Consider the following 20,553-nt stretch of genomic DNA (forward strand, 5'->3'; position numbering starts at 1 on the left):
TCACCGTCTCCTTTAGCCTAACCGGCATATCCGTGGGACGTAAAACTTAAAGATTTCATTTCATTTCGGATAGTTTTAGGAAGCTTCACAAAGGAACTTACCGTTAGTGGTTTAGAGAAACAACTAATTTAGGAAAATTATCGTTAAAACATTTTGAAAGATGAGTTCACTCTCTTGGCTCTAACTATTTTTCTAATAATATAAGTAATCCTTAAATTTCAAAAAAAAAAAAAAAAAAAAAAAGATCTCCCTGGTTGGTCAACATTAGAGTTTTTAAAATTATTATTGAACATCTGTATACATTGAATAAGATAAATCCTCTCCCTTCTTTACTATTATTTCAATTTTTGTTCCAAGCATTAATTATTTACTAAGCCTCAATTGAAGTCAGATGGTTTTTACTAAACTTATTGCAAAACAGAGAGATGAATTGAGTGGGTTAGCGCAACAGTGGTCTAACCCACATTTTTAAAAATGGAGAAAAATCCAGTGAAACTTAAACACATGTGGTTTTTTGTACAATATAACAAAAGCAAGCATAAGTGGTTGAATGTGTAATACATTGTACATACATATATTGTACAAAAAAAAAAAAAAAAAAAACACGTGTGTTTAAGTTTCACTTGATTTTTCTCCATTTTCAAAAATGTGGGTTAGACCACTGTTGCGCTAACCCCCTCAATCCACACACGGAGGAACATAGACTGACACACACACACACACACACACACATATATATATGTGTGTGTGTGTGTGTGTGTTATTTCAGATTGCAGCAGTTCTCTCTAATAAGAATCCTGAATGCATCATCAAAAATTATACCTAGGTACATGGCAATAATTATATTCAAGTTATCTTAGAACAACGAAATTTTGTGGAAAATTATTACACCTACAAAAGGTTTTCCTCTATTAGTAACGATACTTTAGAAAGAATGTTTTAATATTTAATCTCACTGTTCTAGATAAGGGATATTTCAGGCAAGCTAATCCAAAAAGTGCGCATTGTATATACGTGTCTTAGTGCATAAGGCGTTTAATTAGAATTGATATTATGTATAATGTACTAATATTCGAGGGTAATTTTAAATCCTACTGTAGTTGTACAATTTAGTTCATTTCCCTATTTCATAATCTACTTAAACAGCAGAGATTCTTCCCGCTCACTAAATATAAACGCTCTTAAATTATAATTTCTTTTATTTTGTATTTAACTTTACTTCGACTGAAATTGCTTTTTATCTCTTGCCCTCTCTAATATTTGAGTCATTGTTCACTACTTTCATTAGTATAGAATTAGGGACAATGAAACAGGAAAAAACTGTTTAGCGAGAAATGATAGTGGGAAGAATCGAATACGAGACATTCACACTCGATGAAATAGGTGGAAAAGCCAAGCATCCATCGATTCATTTTCTGGGATTAAATATGGAACTGGATCTGGCAAATTTGCATTTAAACAAAGGAAGTAGAAGAAAAAACTTTGTTGGTGTTAAACACAAACTTAACAGTTAATAGAGGCAGTTTCTAATACTTAAGTTCTTTTTACATTAGAAGTGTAGAAATAACCGCGAAAAAACATACCGTTAGGTCAAGCTAATACTGATAACCTGAATTGGAAGTGCAAACACTCGGAACATGAGGATCAGTAGCTAGAACGTGGAAATTAGCCGTGTGTAATAGACGTCATATGGTCTTCCTCTCTGTTCCACTACTACCCCACACACTCTATTGTCTGTCTCTGTTGAGGAGGAAGAGGAGGAAAAAGAGGTGGGGGAGGAGTAATTCCCTCATGGCCGTTTTGGTCTGTTGATTTACTAGTTTCTGCGCTAGAATTTTCCCTTGCCGATTTACCGCAACGCAGTTAAAACCAGAGTCAATATGTGGGTTAGTTTAGGTGTTTGGTTGGAACTGGAATCTACGCTGTCCCCGAAAATTTCTACTACTCTGCATTCATTTACTAAAAGTACAGATAACAATCTATCGACGTACATAAATGTGATTCATTAATTCAGAGTTAATTGCTATACTCATATGACATACATTTCAGTATACGCTAATTGTTTCTCTCTTCTTTTCCTGTTGAAGCAGGACAAAGACAATTTAATTTTGTGAGGCATTTTGTTCCTATTACTGCATAAATGCTAAAACATAATACATGGTCTTTTTGATTGAACTATATGAAAAAATGGACCGGTAGCAAACAAAGATAACATCTATAATCATATATGTGATTATAAGTTATTTGTAGATGTATACCTAGGTATATAATTTTCATTGGAGAAAGTACATAGTTCTACGAGGGTTCATCGATATCATCTTTCTGTGAGCTATTAAAATATAATCAAAGTTAGAAATTATTTTTATTTATTTTACCTGAATGTTAGTTACGTTCAGAATTTAAAATTTTAGTTAGCATTATATAAGTTTCCATTATATTTTAAAAACAAATAAACAACTGAAAACTGATAACTAGCTGCAAAACCTTTTGGACCTGAAGAATCAATCAGAATACCCATGGTAATCGCATTCTCGCAAGTTGGTGCCCATAGTAACCAATGGAAATCCAAGTGTCCGCTTATATCCTAGAAAATGACTTCCTGCATAAGTCCTGTGGGACGTTTCTGTGCTCTTTGCGGAATAATCACAGGGCGACTTTTGGATCAGTTATTGTCCCATGACAGACAGATACAACCCTACCATTGAAATCTAAGGGAAATCTAAGGAATAGATTTTTCCATTACTTTTAAAGTTTTAACTGAAAGCCTCAATGTTCTCCGACAGCTATAGGACCTATGGGACGTTTGAAAACGAAGTCCCTTGGATATGATATGCTTTATATATATATATGACACAAAGTATAATGAATTCCCATAGGTCCTATACCTGTCGGAGAACATTGAGGTTTTCAGTTAAAACTTTAAAAGTAATGGGAAAAAAATATAGGATTTTCCTTAGATTTCAATGGTAGGATTGTATCTGCCTGTCATGGGACAATATTTGATCCAAAAGTCGCCCTGTGATTATTCCGCAAAGAGCACAGAAACGTCATGAGTATGATACAGATATATATGAGTATTAAGTTGCTAATGTAAGTCAAATCCTTATCATCTATATATACTGTAGGCAGCTAGCTTAAATGTGAAATCTGTTAATTAGGCATGGGTGCCCATTTCACTAAGGTACTTTACAAAATAAAAAGAAAAGAAAACTCTCTTTATTTTCTGCCCTCACAAAATCACTATTAAATTTTCTAATTGCTATGGATTCCAATGCTCCTTCTGTATAGACAAGCCTTGATTAAAGTTAAAACCTTATTTTTAAGTAGTTGATTGTCCGAAATCTCCTTTATATACAGTATTTACCCTGTCTATTCATGTGTCTGTACCTCTAGGAGACACAAAGTATCAAAAACTTTTTGATGGATTACCATTAATTTTGACCAGGATGTACAAGATCACAAGTTAGCAATCGGGTTTGTTGATGGTGGTTGATGTTAAAAGCAGAAGTGCTAGAAATTACACTACTGAGCAAACCGGAAGTGGTTGAAATTACACTATTAGTGTTGAGCAAAAACGGCAATTGATAGCAACAGACAGTTTCCTGCAATCTATTAAGGCTCTCAAAAATTTATTGAGTCTTAATCCTTTACTCTCTGCTAAAACCGGAAGTGATAGAAATCCACTAAAACTTCCGGTTTCAATATTGATCTACATAGAGTAAAAACGATAATGTATAGCCAGAAACTTTCGACCACTTCCGGTTTCAACGTTGACCGCTATAGAGTAAAAACGGTAATAGATAGCGCGAAGCGGTTTCTACAGCCAATTAAGTGTGCCAAGTATTCCATCTCCACCCTAATCTCCCTACTAAAACCGGAAGTGATAGAAATCTACTACCACTTCTGGCTTTAATATATTACCAGTAATTGAGAAAATATACATTAGTAAGCCTTAAATGTCATAAAATTTGGTTGTCATGACAACACTCAAGTTTTTCAATAGGCAATGGAAGATGGGAGAAAATGCATTCTTGAGCCGTTAAGAAAAAAATAAACTTTAATTCTCACGTTGTATACAATGATAAACCAAACTTCTTCATGTGATATATATTATCACAGTAGTACTTTCTTTTTGTTTAAATTATACCCTCTTTATACCAGGGGCGGATCCAGGGGGCAATTGTGGCAATCGTCCCCCCCCGAAGAGGAAACTTTCTTATTTTATATATAAATAAAACCCATCCCAGAGTTTGGAGCTCTTAAAAGTAGCAGTATTACAACCCACCGCCCCCCTCCCAGAAGTCCGTCCTGGATCCGGCTCTGCTTTATACAGATTTTATCTATTGAGTGGCTTAAATACTTCATGAATTCCCTTCATAAATTTCAATGATGTACTTTGTGTCATCTTTGGTGACCACTCATGAATTAGATAACCTTGTTATTTATCAACACAATTTCTCTCAGTCCTGCTTTGAAAGTGGTTATCTAATGTAAAGTTTTAAAACCAGACCAAAAAACAGACAGCATGATTTCCCCCCCTGACTTTTGCCTTTTTGGGAGGGGAGAATCGACGTGCTTTCACTGCATCCTCATGGTTTTGGTCTCCGGATCATACTGATATACGTCCACGTTTCATCCATGGTTACCAGATGCCCGGAAAAATCCTCTTCATCCTCTTCTAACAGCGTCAGCATCTGTTGTGAAAGGTCACGCCATGCTCGCTTCTTACCCATCTTGCACTTTGGTAATTTTTGACACACCCTGTTAAAAAATAACAATCATTAGGAGCTAATTTCCTTAACATCATGCACATAAGAACCAAACATAACACTAACAAAATTTCAACATATCTTAATAACTTCTTCGTGATAATTAAAACTTTATGCTCCCTCGCACATACGCATAAATACATACATTGTATAAATTATTGAGCATGTAAATAAGAAAATTAAACACACATTTTAAATTTACTAACAATTTATGAAAAGACATAAAGTATTAATAGCTACATATTTTGAGAAGACAAACATATAAGATCATCACACAATTTCGTAAGTTGTGGGCGTGGGGCACATGAGGATGTTGCTCAATGCAAATATTCACATCACTGGAGCCTTCACACTGAATGTGTAATTTCAGTAAACATTACTAAATATTTCGTGGTATACCTTAAAGCTGGCCAAAACGAGTTGCTTTAGCGCGTGCTAAATAGTTAATCAGCTATGTTGATTTGTGTTCATGCCCTCATACATGCTACGCGACCATGTTGTAGACATGACAAACATTTTTCATTCGAGTGTAAATAACACGAATAGTGTTGTCAATTTGGAGTTTTGTACTTTAAATTTTGTCAGAGAGAGGAGTGTGATTTCAATTTGTTTTCTCTATATCAAGTTTCTTCCTAAACTACACATGCTTAATGTTGTAAACTCACTTTTCCTGATGATGTAGTACTTACTTTCCTTTGCTCCTAACCGATCGGTTTCCTTTAAATGATTGTTTTCTTATAAATATAACCAAATTTAGTTTGCTATAATTTTCAGTTCTATTATACATCTCGCTTTTAAAGTAGGACTTTGATACGAAAAACAAATTTAGGGGGTAAGCTACGTGATAACAATCCAGGGTAGCGATTATGAACTTACCAGCCCTGAGCGAATGTTGGCGGATCGTTGAATTATTGTATCGCACTGAACTGTTAGGATTTAACAGATTACAGTAGTGAGTCGTTACTTACAAAAATTATTTTATTACTATAAAAGTCACTCTTCAAACATAATGAACAATTATTATTTATTTATTTATTGTCAACACAACAGGCTATAGTCCAATTACACTGTTGTAAATTTATATGTTCATAACTCTTGATAACATAACTTGAGTTCATAACTCTTGATAACTCATGATAATGGCATTTCTAAATTTCTTAGGCGACATATCACATATATCAAATTCATTGTTATTTGAACACATTCTATTATACAAAGCTGTTGTCCTCCAGATTGGTGATTTCATTATTATATTAGTTCTTGATTTTTTGCAGTAATAAAGACCAATGTTTCTACGTACTTTTAATGTGGGGACATGAAAATTCAATAAAGAAACTAAATCAGGACAATCCAAAATATTTTGCGTTACTTTTTGAATGAATAATAAATCAATCATATGTCGCCTTTGTTCTATTGTAGGAAGAAGAAAGTTAGCAAGTATGGTTTTACAGCTGTCATAAGTAGGATAAATGTGAGTTTCTTTATATGTTAGAAATTTGTAAAAAAAAATGTCTGTATTCTTTCTAATTGCTTACGATGTTTTATGTGAGTCGGATTCCAAATAGTAGAAGCATACTCTAACTTTTAGCGAACATATGCTTTGTACAACTTCTGTAATGTTGAACAGTTCTTAAATTATTTTCCCGTTCTAATTATGAATCCTAATAGCTTGAATGCTTCACTTGTTATATTTACAATGTGACTGTCAAACGTTAACTTAGCATCAAACGTAACACCAAGATCTTTAACTGAATCATGCCTATTTACTATATATTTATTAATTTCATAATCAAAGTGACGAAGTGATTTGCTCCTAGTGTATGATAATACTTTGCACTTGCTTGCATTGACCCCGAGTTGATTCGAAGAGCACCAGTTACCAATATGATCTAGACCTTGCTGCAGCTTTATGTTGTCGTCCAGAGAATTGATTTTAGCATATATTTTTAGATAATCGGCATATAGTAATTTTTCATGGTCAGGAATACAGTCAAGTAAGTCATTAATAAACAAGAGAAATAACAATGGTCCTAATTTGAACCCTGATATAATATATTCTTTAGATTTGTATGCATTAAAAAGAACGGATTGTTTACGATTAGATAGGTATGATGAGAAGAATTTAATCAGGGACGGAGAAAAGTGGAAAAGCTTTAATTTTTCTAGCAATATGTTATGATTAACTTCATCAAAAGCTTTTACAAAGTCAATATAAATCACATCTACTTGGCTGCCTACATCTAATGAATTCACTATAAAAACTGTAATAATTACAAGATTGCTGATAAATGTAAGTTTAAACAGTATTTAAAATTAAGTACAACAATACTACAAGGCATAAAGTAACTGTCACTCTTCCATCACTTGTTTACAAGGGATAAAAAGAAACGAGTAGAGTCAAGTGCCGCTCAGTGGATAAATTCGTGACCACTATGGAGTAGTGTTCGTAGGTTTCCTTAAGAAAAATTCCCTCAAATGACACAATAATTTCCCTTTTCTTATCAATATTTCCCTAGTTCGATGAGTCAATTTCCATGACAGAAGTTAAGTGATAAGCTTAATTTAGCTACATTACAGGAAGTACTATCCACATTTTTTGTTCAACCAAGTTTTTGCTTCTATTTTATTAGCACAAAATACAAATAAATACATCCATCCAGAATTAGGCTCAAGTTATGCTACTTTGAACATACATACATACATATGAATAAATTAATATTATATTGCCATTGTATTGGTTTACTTCTAAAAAATCAAAAATGTTAAGCATTTATATTGGTCAATCAGTCAGCGCGAGAATTTCCCTAAATTTTCAAGTTTTATCAAAAAAATCCTTTTTTTTCCTTTTTGGTAAGTTAACCCACGTAATTTCCCTAGATTACGAAAATTTCCCTTAAACTACAAACACTGCTATGGAGACGAACTGCTGGAGTGATTGTGAAGTGACTTGAAACACTTGTTAACAATACGAGAAGAAGGAGTAATGCGCGTATAAATGTACTTTTCCATGTTAAGAGTTAGAAGGTTCTCTGCTATATGGTCAATATTACTGGATGTTGCTTATATACAACTATAAAAGTAAACTACTCTTTTTGAATTTTATTTTTTTTAAAACAGAATCAATATAATCTTGCTTTAAAGAGTAGTCTTACATTTACCCAAACAATACTCTTAAGACATCAAACACTTTCATTTTGATTAAAAAATACACGGTTGCACAACTATGCAATCGCAAACTAAGGTAGCAGCCATCACACTAAAAAAATGTTTGCACATCTCCTACTAAAGACTATTTTATTTTGATCATTGTTTAACATATTCAATTAGTAGCCAAAAAATGTTTAGAATATCTCCTAACAGTGGTTAATAATAACTGTCCTAAGAGTGTTCAAGATGTACCTGAACTTCAGATGTCTCCAATGAATATACGCAAATATATATATAAATGTGTAAATAGCACAGTGTTTTAAAATCATTTCTGTGCTCGTATACTCATTGGAAATTTCTAGAAAAGTTACAGAATTCTCAGAATTTCTCAATACTAGTCAGGGAGATTTCAAGCATAGTGCCGTTGAGTAACAGTGTGGACATTTTTTATCATAATTTTTCGTCATCGCATTCTTGCAGAATCAAACATGTTATTTCAAAAACAATTTTCTACTGCTCCTTTAACCTGTCATTTGGAACCGACAGTAGTTGACGGAATAATAAAAACTTATATGGAAAAGGAGTTCTATTAGCATTTGATTCAACAGAAAAAGAAACGCAGATATTGTAAAATATTTTACAAGACGTTATTGAGTATGTACTTTTTATAATAGTGAATATGTACTTTTCATAATAGTTGAGATCAAAATGAAAGGAAAATTGTTATATTTGAATGAACCAAGAAAGGAACTTAAATATTGTAAAATATTTCCCAATACTTTTTTTATTCTTTTATTACTCGAGATTTCTTCATTATTGTTATTAAAATACTTACCAACATATCCTGACAAACCAATATATGTTGATAGTAAAGTAATTTACATTGATCAAGCTCCTGAGCCTTCAGAATTTCATATCATGCCCCCCCCCCTTCCCCCGTTACGAAATCCTGGCTAAACTAACCAATATATGTTTCAGTAAAATAGTTTAGAATGATCGAGCCCCTGGTGTGATGATGACAGTATTTCATGTCACTGACCCCTTCCCCTTCAGGAAATCTTGGCTAAGTGCCTGCTGGGAGCTATAATGAAAGCGAATAATCTGAAATTTGGGTTGAAACATTGAGTAGCTCACAATGCTCTTCATTATTATATGTTCGTCTGAGCGACCCCGAAAACTATGTTTTCAACACTAATATCGGTCATTTTCGATCATTTTTATATATTTCCCTCCTTTCCCTTCCTTACGTTGCAGCGTCAAAGTGAAATGATTAAAAGAAACATCCCATGCCCAAACATAATCTATGTGGAAATATATATATCCCCCTCCCGACCCTAAGTTCTACCGTAAAACTGAAATGATTTCAGGCGTGAACCTCATCTATGTTGAAAATTTGATCGAGATTATTGGGTGGTTCAAGAGCATAGTAACTTTGTGGGCGAAACAATATTTTTGGATTTAAGTGGAAATCATAGAGTAAACGATTTTAAAAAATACGACTTACGAGTAAATCATTGAAATTGAGCACAACCTCATTAGAATATGAAAGGAAAAGAAAAGGCAGAGAGAGAGGGAGAGGTGCCCGTCAGTTACACTTATTGCGTAAGTATAAGATATTTGATTTTTTTCTGGAATAACATAGGATTTTTTTTAGCTAATTACTTGTAGGTTTCTTGAAATGTATTACTTTTCAAAGTGGTCCCAAACTGGAAAATGTTAAGAAAATGTCATCCTTTCTGAGTTGGCGTCATTAGCTATTGAGAGGACAGGGATAGAGTAGAAAGGATTTTTATAAATGATCAAATGGAAAAGAGATGGAAGAACGGGAGAGAAATATGTCAAACGAGCCACTCTACATATTTGTCATTTGTCCAATTAAAATCTCGTGTTATTTTTGACTAAACATTGTCATGTTGTTTAATTGTTGTACATCATGTGATTACTGCCAAATACGGTTTATTTAATTGTTGTTACACGTAACAAATGATGGTTGGTTTCGTGTTGGAACATGTATTTTGTGCTCAACAGATGGTTCTTGTGTTACCAGCATGATTAATCTCATAACTTCTAAACTTTTGTTAGAAAATAGGATGTTTGTTCTCATAAATTATTATTTACTGAATAATTGGAGACATTTAAAGTGGACGTGGTTTCTAGATTACAATTGCAAAATTACATAATAACAGATGTTATCCTTAATTAACCGCAATCAGTGAACACAAGATTAATCAAATTGAATCTGGAAATGCAAATTATTATTATTAGGCTTCCAAACTACAGTACAGTATGTTATGCACTGATATCAAAGTCTTGTAATGACTATGTTAGTCCATCCGGTTATCTGTTGACAGATATCAAAGCAAAAACGAGAAGACATGGCTAAAAATGTTTCCATGATACGGAATCAGAGTCCCAATGGTAGGAATCTACCAGTTTCCACATTGATTGTCATATAACAAAAAACGGTTAAAGATAACTAGTAGTGTTTTTGATATGAAATTAGTGTCCCAAGAATAGGACCCATTTGTGCTCTTGTCACTACTAAAATCGGAAGTGCCAGAAATGTGATTTCAATATTAATTGTCATAGGAGATAAAATGTAAGAGATAGGAAGAAACTATATTCTGATACAGATTGAGCGTTCCATCTTTACATTTATCTGTCCATTCAAACTGGAAATGGTCAAAATCTACAATGGGCATTTCCACTAAGGTTGCCATATTACCCGATTTTAAAAGGTACCACCCGGTTTTCAGGTCCTACATTCATCCCCCACTTAATCATCTCTTAATTACAAAAACCCACCCGCTTTTTTGGATTGAAAAAAAATCTAAGACGACTTTGTTGATAAAGTGTTGTTATATTCAACGTAAACCGCTACATCTCTATGTCAATCTTAATCGCGATTGAGTTACATTTCGACTCGCGTTCAGGTTCAAACTGTGAGCTACAGTGCGCGTGCGCAGAGCCGTTTGCTAATAAGAGATTTGCTCTAATGCACAATGGGTTTCCTTGTGTAGTTGATGTGTTTTTAATGTAATGTATCTACTGAGAGTTCTGCACGAATGAATATTCGTTTGTGGATGTTGTAACAAACATACTTGAATTATTCATGACTTCATATAAATTATTTTGTGTTTCTTAGAGAGGAAACCGTATGAACAATATCTGCCATATATCACTTTTTTGTAGGTGTCACTTAAAAAGAATGATCCGGAGGATCTCAAGTCAGTATTTGTAGTGCTCTAGTTCACATCAGTACTTGCGGCTTAGAACTCCCCGCTTTTCTAATTTTAAAATGTGGCAACCCTAATTTCCACTGATATAATTTTTTGCGCTATAAAATACTTCAGAGCTAGCTGATTATAAAAAACGCTTCCTTTCGCTCATGTATTGATTCTAACTAGTCGATATTTGCGATTGAATTTAAGTCTTTTATTCATGCGCTTAAAATAATCATCGTCATGTTTGTACAATCCGCGGCAAAAAACCTGCAACATGAGCATATAAGTTTATTGTGAAATGACGAAGTCTTTTGCTCCAAAGTAAGTGTGCACGGGAGGAGGCCGAGGTTTATCCTGGCGTGATTTGTTCCACTTAGACGTTATGTTCATTCCCTGTGCTGTTAGGTGTAGTTTCACAATAAACTTACATCCTCATGTTGCAGGTTTTTTGCCGCGGATTGTACCTTATCTGTCGGTTCAGAGGAAACTGTCTTTGCAGCTCAGTAGGGAAACCGGATAGAGAAAGATACGATGCATTTTTATTCAAATGTCTAAAGATGTTGCTGATAAAACGAAGAATGAAAATGTAACAGAACTTATTTTTTAAACTTTTTTGCTTATAATTAGTTACAGTAGAACCCTTATAATCCGTAAAGTAAAGAATCTCTGAAGTCAAAAGTGAGTGTACTGTTCTCTACAGTAAAAGCAAACAGTAAGCAATAAGAACTGCTCAGTACAGTACAGAAAACACCCCTAACGAAAGAAACGACACAAATGATGACGGAGTAATAAAGCGGATGTAACAGCATGTAAACAATCAATGCCGCGATGGTAGTAAACGACAATAGGTCTCATAAGTCACCGAAGAGTCAGGACAAGTTCGGCTCGAGGACGGTTGGATCAACCAGAGTGGCGGACCAGCAGAGGGCGGATGAGACGGTTCCTACTGTAATTAAATATACTCGAATATCTAAGAACAAGGTTATAGTATACTAATTTGCTAAGATTATACAACAAAGTATGTAACATACGCTTCTGAAGTATTACTTAGTAATAAAATCAATGGATACATAGTATTTACTAAACCACTAGTGTTACTTTCCTTAGCAGTACCAAATTTTTCAGTTCTTTTTCAAAAGTTGTAATGCATGCTACACATATGAACACACGAAGTCAGTTGTCATAGTAATTTTATTTAATATCTTTACGTAAGTGGATATTGTTTACAACCTGAATTACTACACGAATTAATGTCTCCGTGTCTGTGTACCCAACCCACCGTACGAAGCGTATATTATTCATTCTTAAGAAAAATCAACGATATAAAAGCACAGTGATTTGATAGTAGAACGCTAATTGCTGGAATCCAACTTCTAGAACATGATGAAATTTATCCATTAGAAAATTCCTCAAGGAAAAAACTCTCGACTGAATTCAACACTAGGATGCCAAACTTAAGATGATAATCATATCCACGACCTTTCTGAGAATTTCCCAGTGATATTATCGAACTATTTTACACATTAACAATATTATTTTACAATAATATCTTCGGTGTTACTTCGTTTTCTTTAACCAATGGAACATATTCGTAAATTAGTCCATGTGAACATTTACAGATCGACTGAAGTGTTTTGAACACACGAGTTAATTTAAACCAACAAATAAATAGATATGGTAACACAGTAATGATAACAAACTAGTTACAATTGGCTGATTACTAAATGAAATTAGATGTCTAGTTTTATATCCTACGAATATGCTTTATAAGCTAAGGGAGATGGATCATTAATGAAAGTGAATAATTATAATGAAAGGAATCGTCAGAATCGCTAGAAAACTAAAGAACACGATGTTGTTCACCACAAACTTGTATGGCCTGGGATCGAACTAGGGACCCCTCATACCAGGGGTGAGAGCATCACCGAGGTTAGGACAAAATCCCACTAGATAGAATATTTTACAAGTAAACATTAAATATGTACTATACATAGCAAAACAGTGTATACTGTATGTTACCGGCAAGTAGGAAACCAAGTATTGTTAACAATACCTAGACATCATATACAATGTCTAAAACCTCTGGGCAAAGTGGGAAATACTTCATATTGCATACTTTGCATTGTTAATAATACCTGAGAAGAGTTAGGCAATGTACGAAATAAAGTATTCAGGAGAACTGGTAGAGTACTCCAATTTTAATCACTCTCCCATATTAAGCTGTAGATTCATATTATTCACACTGACAACTCAACCAAGGGCGTCACTTGGGGAGAGCGGGGGGTAATTGCTCACAGATTTTGAGTTCTGTGAAGTGACTTCCGCCAATGAGATGTATTGAGATAATGGAGAAATACTGTACGTAATTTCGTAGGTAAAATTCAAAGATACAGGAGAGAACAACCTATTTCTGCTTGTGAGAAATTGTGTAAATATCGTGGCAACAAATTGAAATTATTTTAGGATATAGTTGTCATAGATCCCGCAATCCACATATAAGTTATGTAAAACTCCTGGTTTTCAATGTAAAATGAGGTCATTTCCTCGTCTTTTGTTTTCATTAACTATTCAAAAATGAGTGCAACCGGTGGCACAGCGAGGGGACTTAAGAGTCTTTCCAGTCTAAGAAATAACATAATAGTAATATAGTAATTCATATTAACTAAATTTTGGTGTTTGGAAAGATTGTTTTCTTGTTAATCTTTTCCCAATGTAGCTTTAGCTATGTTAGCGAATACGAATAATCTAGGAATAACTATCACCAGTTGTAGCTTATTTTGTTCCTGGGGAGCAAACATTATCTGCTATTTGTGAGAAATTTAAGAGAAACTATCTCACATCTTCACTTATTTCAGGAAATTACCTCGCAACAGCTTTGATTCGTTTGAGCTAGATTACCTTATATTAACCTTGACTGATTTCAGGAAAATTTCCATACAGCAATGTTCACTCATTTAAGGGAAACTACCTCATATTAAGTGTATGTAATTTCAGGGAAATTGCCTCATATAGGTCTTAATTCATTTGAGAAATATTACCTCACATTGGTCTTGACTCACTACAGGGAAATTATTTCATATCATCCTTAATTCATTCCATTATTTCAAGCTGATTCAACTCATTTAGAGAAAATTACCTCACATATGTGGGGACTCATTTTCTGAAGTCACTACACTGTGAAAAATAAAACACCATTGAAACACTTTTAGTACAGATGTTGAGGAGGAAATTGATGAGATAGTGTTTACAAAGTGTGCTTAGAGTGTCCAAAAGCGTTTCTTCTGTAAAAACAGTATCTAGTATGACATTCGGCAAAAAGTTCGAAAACAAAGTGACGACATACATTTTGCACAATTTGTACAGACATCTGGGACATACTTGGATAACACAGTATCTACAAGGGATGAATATGTGTCATCTGGAGGTGTTCAAAGAGTATCGGTAATGTGTACAGTGTCCTACTGTATCTAGTTTTCTGTATTTTTTTGCGGTGTAATGTACAACTACTCATTGCATTCCTCTGTTTTATTTTTCCTTGACTGTTTTTTACGTAATCGATTTCATTTTTTGTGCTAACCAAGAAGCATATAGATGAATTTTAGTATGAAAATGGTCACAAACGTTCAATACCAATGAAACTTTAATGTAAAATATATTGCGTGTAGATATTAGTCTTTAGAATGCATTAAGTTAAAGTACTCACGTGACTTTTCTCCTGGTTAGGAAGGAACTGATTGTTCTGCATAAACCTTTAGATTGATTCCTGGGGGAAAACGATAATTTTAATCTCACGTTGAACATTAGTTTTGCACCTCCTATTCAAGCAAAAATTAAATAAACTGTTAAGTAGAAGTATTCAGAATTACAAATTTCTGAACGAAGCATAATTGCCTGAATGCTTTTCCTTGAACTAGCTTTAACAAATATCTTCAGATTACATGATTTCGTAAGTAAGAATCCCCAACATTCACCACTGTACAGTAAACTTTTACTCAAATTCTTGTTAGAGCTCCTTCATGGCTAAGCAGTTAGCGTACGCGCACTTGGCGTGGGAGACCCGGGTTCGATTCCCGGCACGAGCTCATGTGGTTCGGATTCCACGTTAATCAGTAGGTCCCGTCTCATATAGCCTCGCTGCTGAAAGGAACGTTAAACTCAAAATCAACTCAACTCAAATTCTTGTAAAAAAAAAAATCACCTCACATTCATTAAAGAAACGTTATATACACAATAATTTCGCAACCACATAAATAATATTGCAATACAGGAACTTTTAATTATTCGAACTTCAGTCATCCGGATCAGTAAGTATTCGGATCGATAGCAGGAAATTAAAAATTAGGATTCACATTTTCTAAAAAAAATAATAAATGAAATACAAACTTCATATGCATTTGTTCATAAAAACACAATTTCCTATTGAAATTAATGTTAAAATTTTATTTAATTGAATTTTTCTGTATTTTTCTAATTACTTGTAGTAAAAATAACCTTATTTTCAACATATATATTAGACCAGTGATCGCCAAGCCGTCAATCGAGCTACTAGGAGCACGCGTGGACAGTTTCGGTATATCACGTTGACGCACCGTTTCGCTAAGCTTGATTCCTCCAGTGGGCTGACGCTAACGACAGGGGGCATTAACGACTATAACTGCTTGTTTCTTCCTCGCAACTGTCATTGCCAGCCTCATATCACAGTTGATTGTATACGCTTGGGGTTATGCACGTTATGTTTTTCATGTATATATTAGACATTTGCTAACTTGCATAGTCTGATTTTATATTAACTAGTAATGTAAGTTTATAGACAATAAACAAATGTAACATTAAAAAAAAAAAAAAAAAAAAAAAAAAAAAAGAAGTTGGTATTCTCCGGCTCAGAGGGTCCATAAATCTAGCGATCACTGTATTAGATCAACCTTTTTATTAAACAAGAACAGTTTTAGAGATCTTTTAAATCTGTTAACATAAACTCACTTTGCTGATTTCCCGAATTATCCGAATTTCTGCATATCCCATTTATGTGTCATTAATCCGGATAATAAGCTCATTAATCCGGATAAGTGCAGTTTCACTGCACATATTTCGAGGAGCGCTGGAAATACACGTACATATTAATGATTGCATCAAACATCAGTGTACATCATGATGTGTATGTATACTACGCAACCTATGTATATTACAAGGGCATTGTGAACTGACTCATGTTCAAAATGGCAGCCAAGCTACTGTTTGCGTGTCTAGTGAATTATGTCGTGTATAAAATTTTTCGCATTTTACGTTTTCATTGTCATTTTATTGTTTTGTTTTATTATCCGTTAAAAAAATAAAATAAAAAAAGAACAACAGTGATTTGATCAACAAGAAAACACTGATTAGAAAGGAAATGAGGTCACCTCTCACGCTACTACGTACATAGCCAAGCAATATTGTAATAGATTCATGGTCGTCTTATAAAACGCCTTGGAGATTATGCACGCCCATATCGCATGCTTAAGCATGACAAAGAAACCTTAAAGAACGATAAGTGTTGCTAACTTTTTAAAAACTCCTTTTGTTTTCGAAAGAAGAAAAGGTAAGAGTTCTTTTCTCATTAATATATTCCTGATAACACGTAATTATGAGAAAAATATTCATTAAAGAAGCAGATGTCTTTTAATAGAAACTTTGTGGTGTGAATGTCATTACTCTATACTACGTTCATTTAATGAGAAACAAGTTCACTTTTTGTTTAGATATTCATAAGTTTCGTTTAGTATAAGGGGCACTAAACACTTGAAAGCAATTTTTTTTGTCAGAAAAATAAGAAAAATAGATGAAAACTACATCTGCATGTAGCAACAAGGAACTTATTTATTCTTAGTTGCAAGATAGTAAATTCTGCAGAACAAAACATTTGTTTGATTTAAAGTTACTGTTGCTTATAGAAATGAATTAATATGCTTTTTTTTAAATTTAATATCTTGTAATTGTGCTCTATCGGTTAAGATAGATAGTTCATAGATGTATGCTAAGAAAATGAAAGATTAAATTGGATCTGTTTCAGCACTGGGGCTATATGCGACGAGGATCTAGAGCCTAACGTGAGAACCTATCCATATGAACTCTCACCAAGAACAGAACGAGGACCTCCTATGCTGAAGACATATACACTAATCATATATGTTAGCCACGAACATGTTGGCATCCACCACGAAAGCACACATACAGTAGACTGAGATCAAATCAGTGATCCTTAGTATGGGAGGATTAATTTTATTTAGTTGCTTTCCTTTCATATATTGAATTGATTTAAATAATTCATTGTGCTAGTGAACAAGCTGGAATCTAACCGGTCACACGGCTTATTATTGTTAGATGCTGTTTGGGCTGGTTACCGGTTGTTGCTGCTGACATTTTTGCGCATACAACTTAAAGGACATTGAACAAAAGTTTTATGTTCTAATTGGTGCCAAATTTTTTATTTTGGTTTGTACAACAGACATTCTTTCGCTTTTGACTCTAGGGACCTATTCAATTGCATGTAAAAGGGAGGGGGAATGACTCATAAATATGTGTAGTTATGAAAAAGTGAAAAACATTGATGCATTAATCAACCAAATTGAATACTGCCTGAAGAACAGATACTATATATCGTACCTGAAGAACAGGTACGAATACTATGTATTGTAGTACTGACAAAGGTGTATTTAAAACAGTTGTTTCAGCGCACTCAATGTTTAAATAAGTACATTTCTAAAACCGCAAATATTTTTGAATCAGGTTCAACTAAGTTCTTCAAAATTAGTAAATGCAAACCTTTATTTTCACATTAAGATCACTCCTTAATTACGATGTTAAATTCTAAACCAAAGAGAATACAGCAATTTTTATGCCGTTTTAAATCAATATACTGTGAACAAAATGTTTCTCAATTGTTGGCCTCCATTTTTGATAAAAAGCACGAAACCGACGTGAAATTCACGTTGTATTGCTACCGACAACCCGCCATTTTTTTTTAGAAAGACTCTCCAACAAACAGACAAAAAAATCACGATACTCTCCCGACCACCCCATGATATACAGTGAAAAGGACATGTACATCACTGTTCAACAACACGATCCCCACTACTATGTACGGTCTCCACCCGAATCTATTCCCTCCCCCCAATCGGGAAGTTCTTTGATACGGTAGAAGTACAAACTTAGAATCGTTCTCAAAGTATAAACGAAGTACAAAGAACAAAAAATATCTACCAATCAGAGGATAGATCAGGTCTATCATTACTTGTAAAAAAAAAAAAAAAAAAAAAAAAAAAAAAAAAAAAAAAAACCAGTGGAGACTATTCATCAAGACGTAGAATATAATTATATTGGGACGTGAAAAATATACCATCCATTTTGTTCGGTTTAGAACAGTCATTTCCAGAAGGCCGATGCTTGACGTATAGTAAAACTTACAAAATCAAATTATACAGATTTACAGAAAAGTCGGGATTTGGAGGGGATATAAATCTTCCAAAACCCACACCCTGCGTACGTTACTGCATCTAGGTGTAGTACACCTGTCACCGTTGTCCTTTTTCAATCAACCTTGGGTTGTTATCTACTTGATTCTTCTCTTCTTCGTGTTGTTATCAGAGAAGCGAAGCAACAAACTGTGACGTCACAGACCATTTAAGTTTTAAATAACTGGACCATACGTCCTTTCACTTTACATGTTTGGGATAAATTGATTTAAACTCGGTTCGGCGAACCTTTAATTTCTAAGGTCGATATAAGCCTGTCTTGTATGAAACCATCTTTACCAATAAACGAAGCACGGTCATCTAACATACAGGGGTTACAGCTAACTGACCACGAGACTTTCACCGATTTGAATGAAATTTTGCGCACGTGTAGAACATCGAAAAATAATCGATATATATATATATATATATATATATATATATATATATATATATATATATTGGCAATGGTGAAGATTTAAGGGCGGAAATCACCTTTTGAAAGTTAGGAGTGGTCTCTAAGCACAGACCGAAAACAACCATTTAATTTAGAAGAACACATACTACCAGGGTGGCGGGGTTACGACAGCTGATTCAGAATCTGACGTCAAAATTACAACATTCAAAATGGCGGATCCAATATAGTGATTACAATTATAAAATGCCTTCTGGTTTGAAATTTTCTGCAGTTAGGCAAGAACAATTATAGTTGGCAGAGATTACTGCGAAGAGGTTGCAGACCAATTTGAAATACCTTCCTGTACTCATTTTAGTGGGATGGTTAATTAAATTAAGTTTCTGCACCTCTCACTATAGCGTATACAGAAATACAAACAGTAGAAAGAGTGACCCAGTGAATAAATCTATGACTCACAGCTACATCATACAGCCTTTAATTTCTAAAAATGGTGTTCTGTAATCACCACTGTTAATTATTTTGCAGGAAAAAAATAGAACATTTGGCCCTATAGTCCAAAACAGCCTCTTTTAATCTGAAAACGTCCTTGTGAAAGCATCAAATTCGTGAAAATTAACATTAGGTCTTGTGAGATTATGATTTCAACAGGTTTATCTTCCAGCGTCTATTACAAAGTCCATTTTGTTATAAGATTCGGGGAGTGGTCACAATTAATCAAGTTTTGAACCTATTTTAAGAACAAAAGGGTACCTCAAAATAGAATCCATCGGCACTAACAACTGGTAGGATTCATCCTCTTGGTGTGTTAGTCTTTAGGCCGTGGAAAAACTTCTTGAAACATTTTACTGATATTGTCCTCTACAACTATAATATAATTTACATCTCCGTAATAATATAACTCAGATCCAAATCACTGGTTCATAATCACTTTTCTCAAAGATTTGCAAATCTTATTAGATATGCGTGATTCAAATATAGTTATTTGGAAGAAGATTGTGCTGCATTTTGCGATTTGTCACAGTTATAGCTGTAATAAGGTGAGCTTGGTGTAAACAATGTTTATGCACCACACACTTTTTTTTTTTTTTTTTTTTTTTTACGAAATATCATTACTGTGAAGGGTTTTCTCAATAAATTCATAATTATAACAATTGAGGATATGTGAAGTTCTGAATTTGTAAGAGTCGAGAGGCTCACTATACATAAGCACCCCGAATAGGGAGAGGTGTAGAGACACACTTTAATCAAGCATTCCGTTAAAATAAAGGGGTTTCAAATCATGGATTTCAAATTGGTCTGCAACCTTCTCGTAGTACACGCTGCTGACTATAATTGTTCTTGGATAAGTGCAGAGAAATTCAAACCAGAAGACATTTTATAATTGTAATCATTATATTGGATCCTCCATTTCGAATTTTGTAATTTTGACGTCATATTCTAAATCAGCTGTCCTAAAACCTCCCTGGCAGTATCTTTTCTTCTATATTAAATAATTGTTTTCTGTC

The 20,553-nt window shown here is 33.9% G+C and overlaps 1 protein-coding gene across 1 annotated transcript in view; it reads right to left on the minus strand.

The window, feature by feature from the left end:
- Positions 1-4,589: 4,589 nt before the first annotated feature.
- LOC145666011 (uncharacterized) overlaps positions 4,590-20,553 on the minus strand; it is a 65,015-nt gene continuing 49,051 nt past the window's right edge. The window contains exon 2 of the mRNA XM_081733128.1: positions 4,590-4,761. Within this exon, the coding sequence (XP_081589254.1) occupies positions 4,590-4,761 (172 nt within the window). The remainder of the gene's footprint in view (positions 4,762-20,553) is intronic.

Source organism: Thermobia domestica, chromosome 1, assembly GCF_964235325.1.
Source record: "Thermobia domestica chromosome 1, izTheDome1.hap1.1, whole genome shotgun sequence".
NCBI classification, from domain to species: Eukaryota; Metazoa; Arthropoda; class Insecta; order Zygentoma; family Lepismatidae; genus Thermobia; species Thermobia domestica.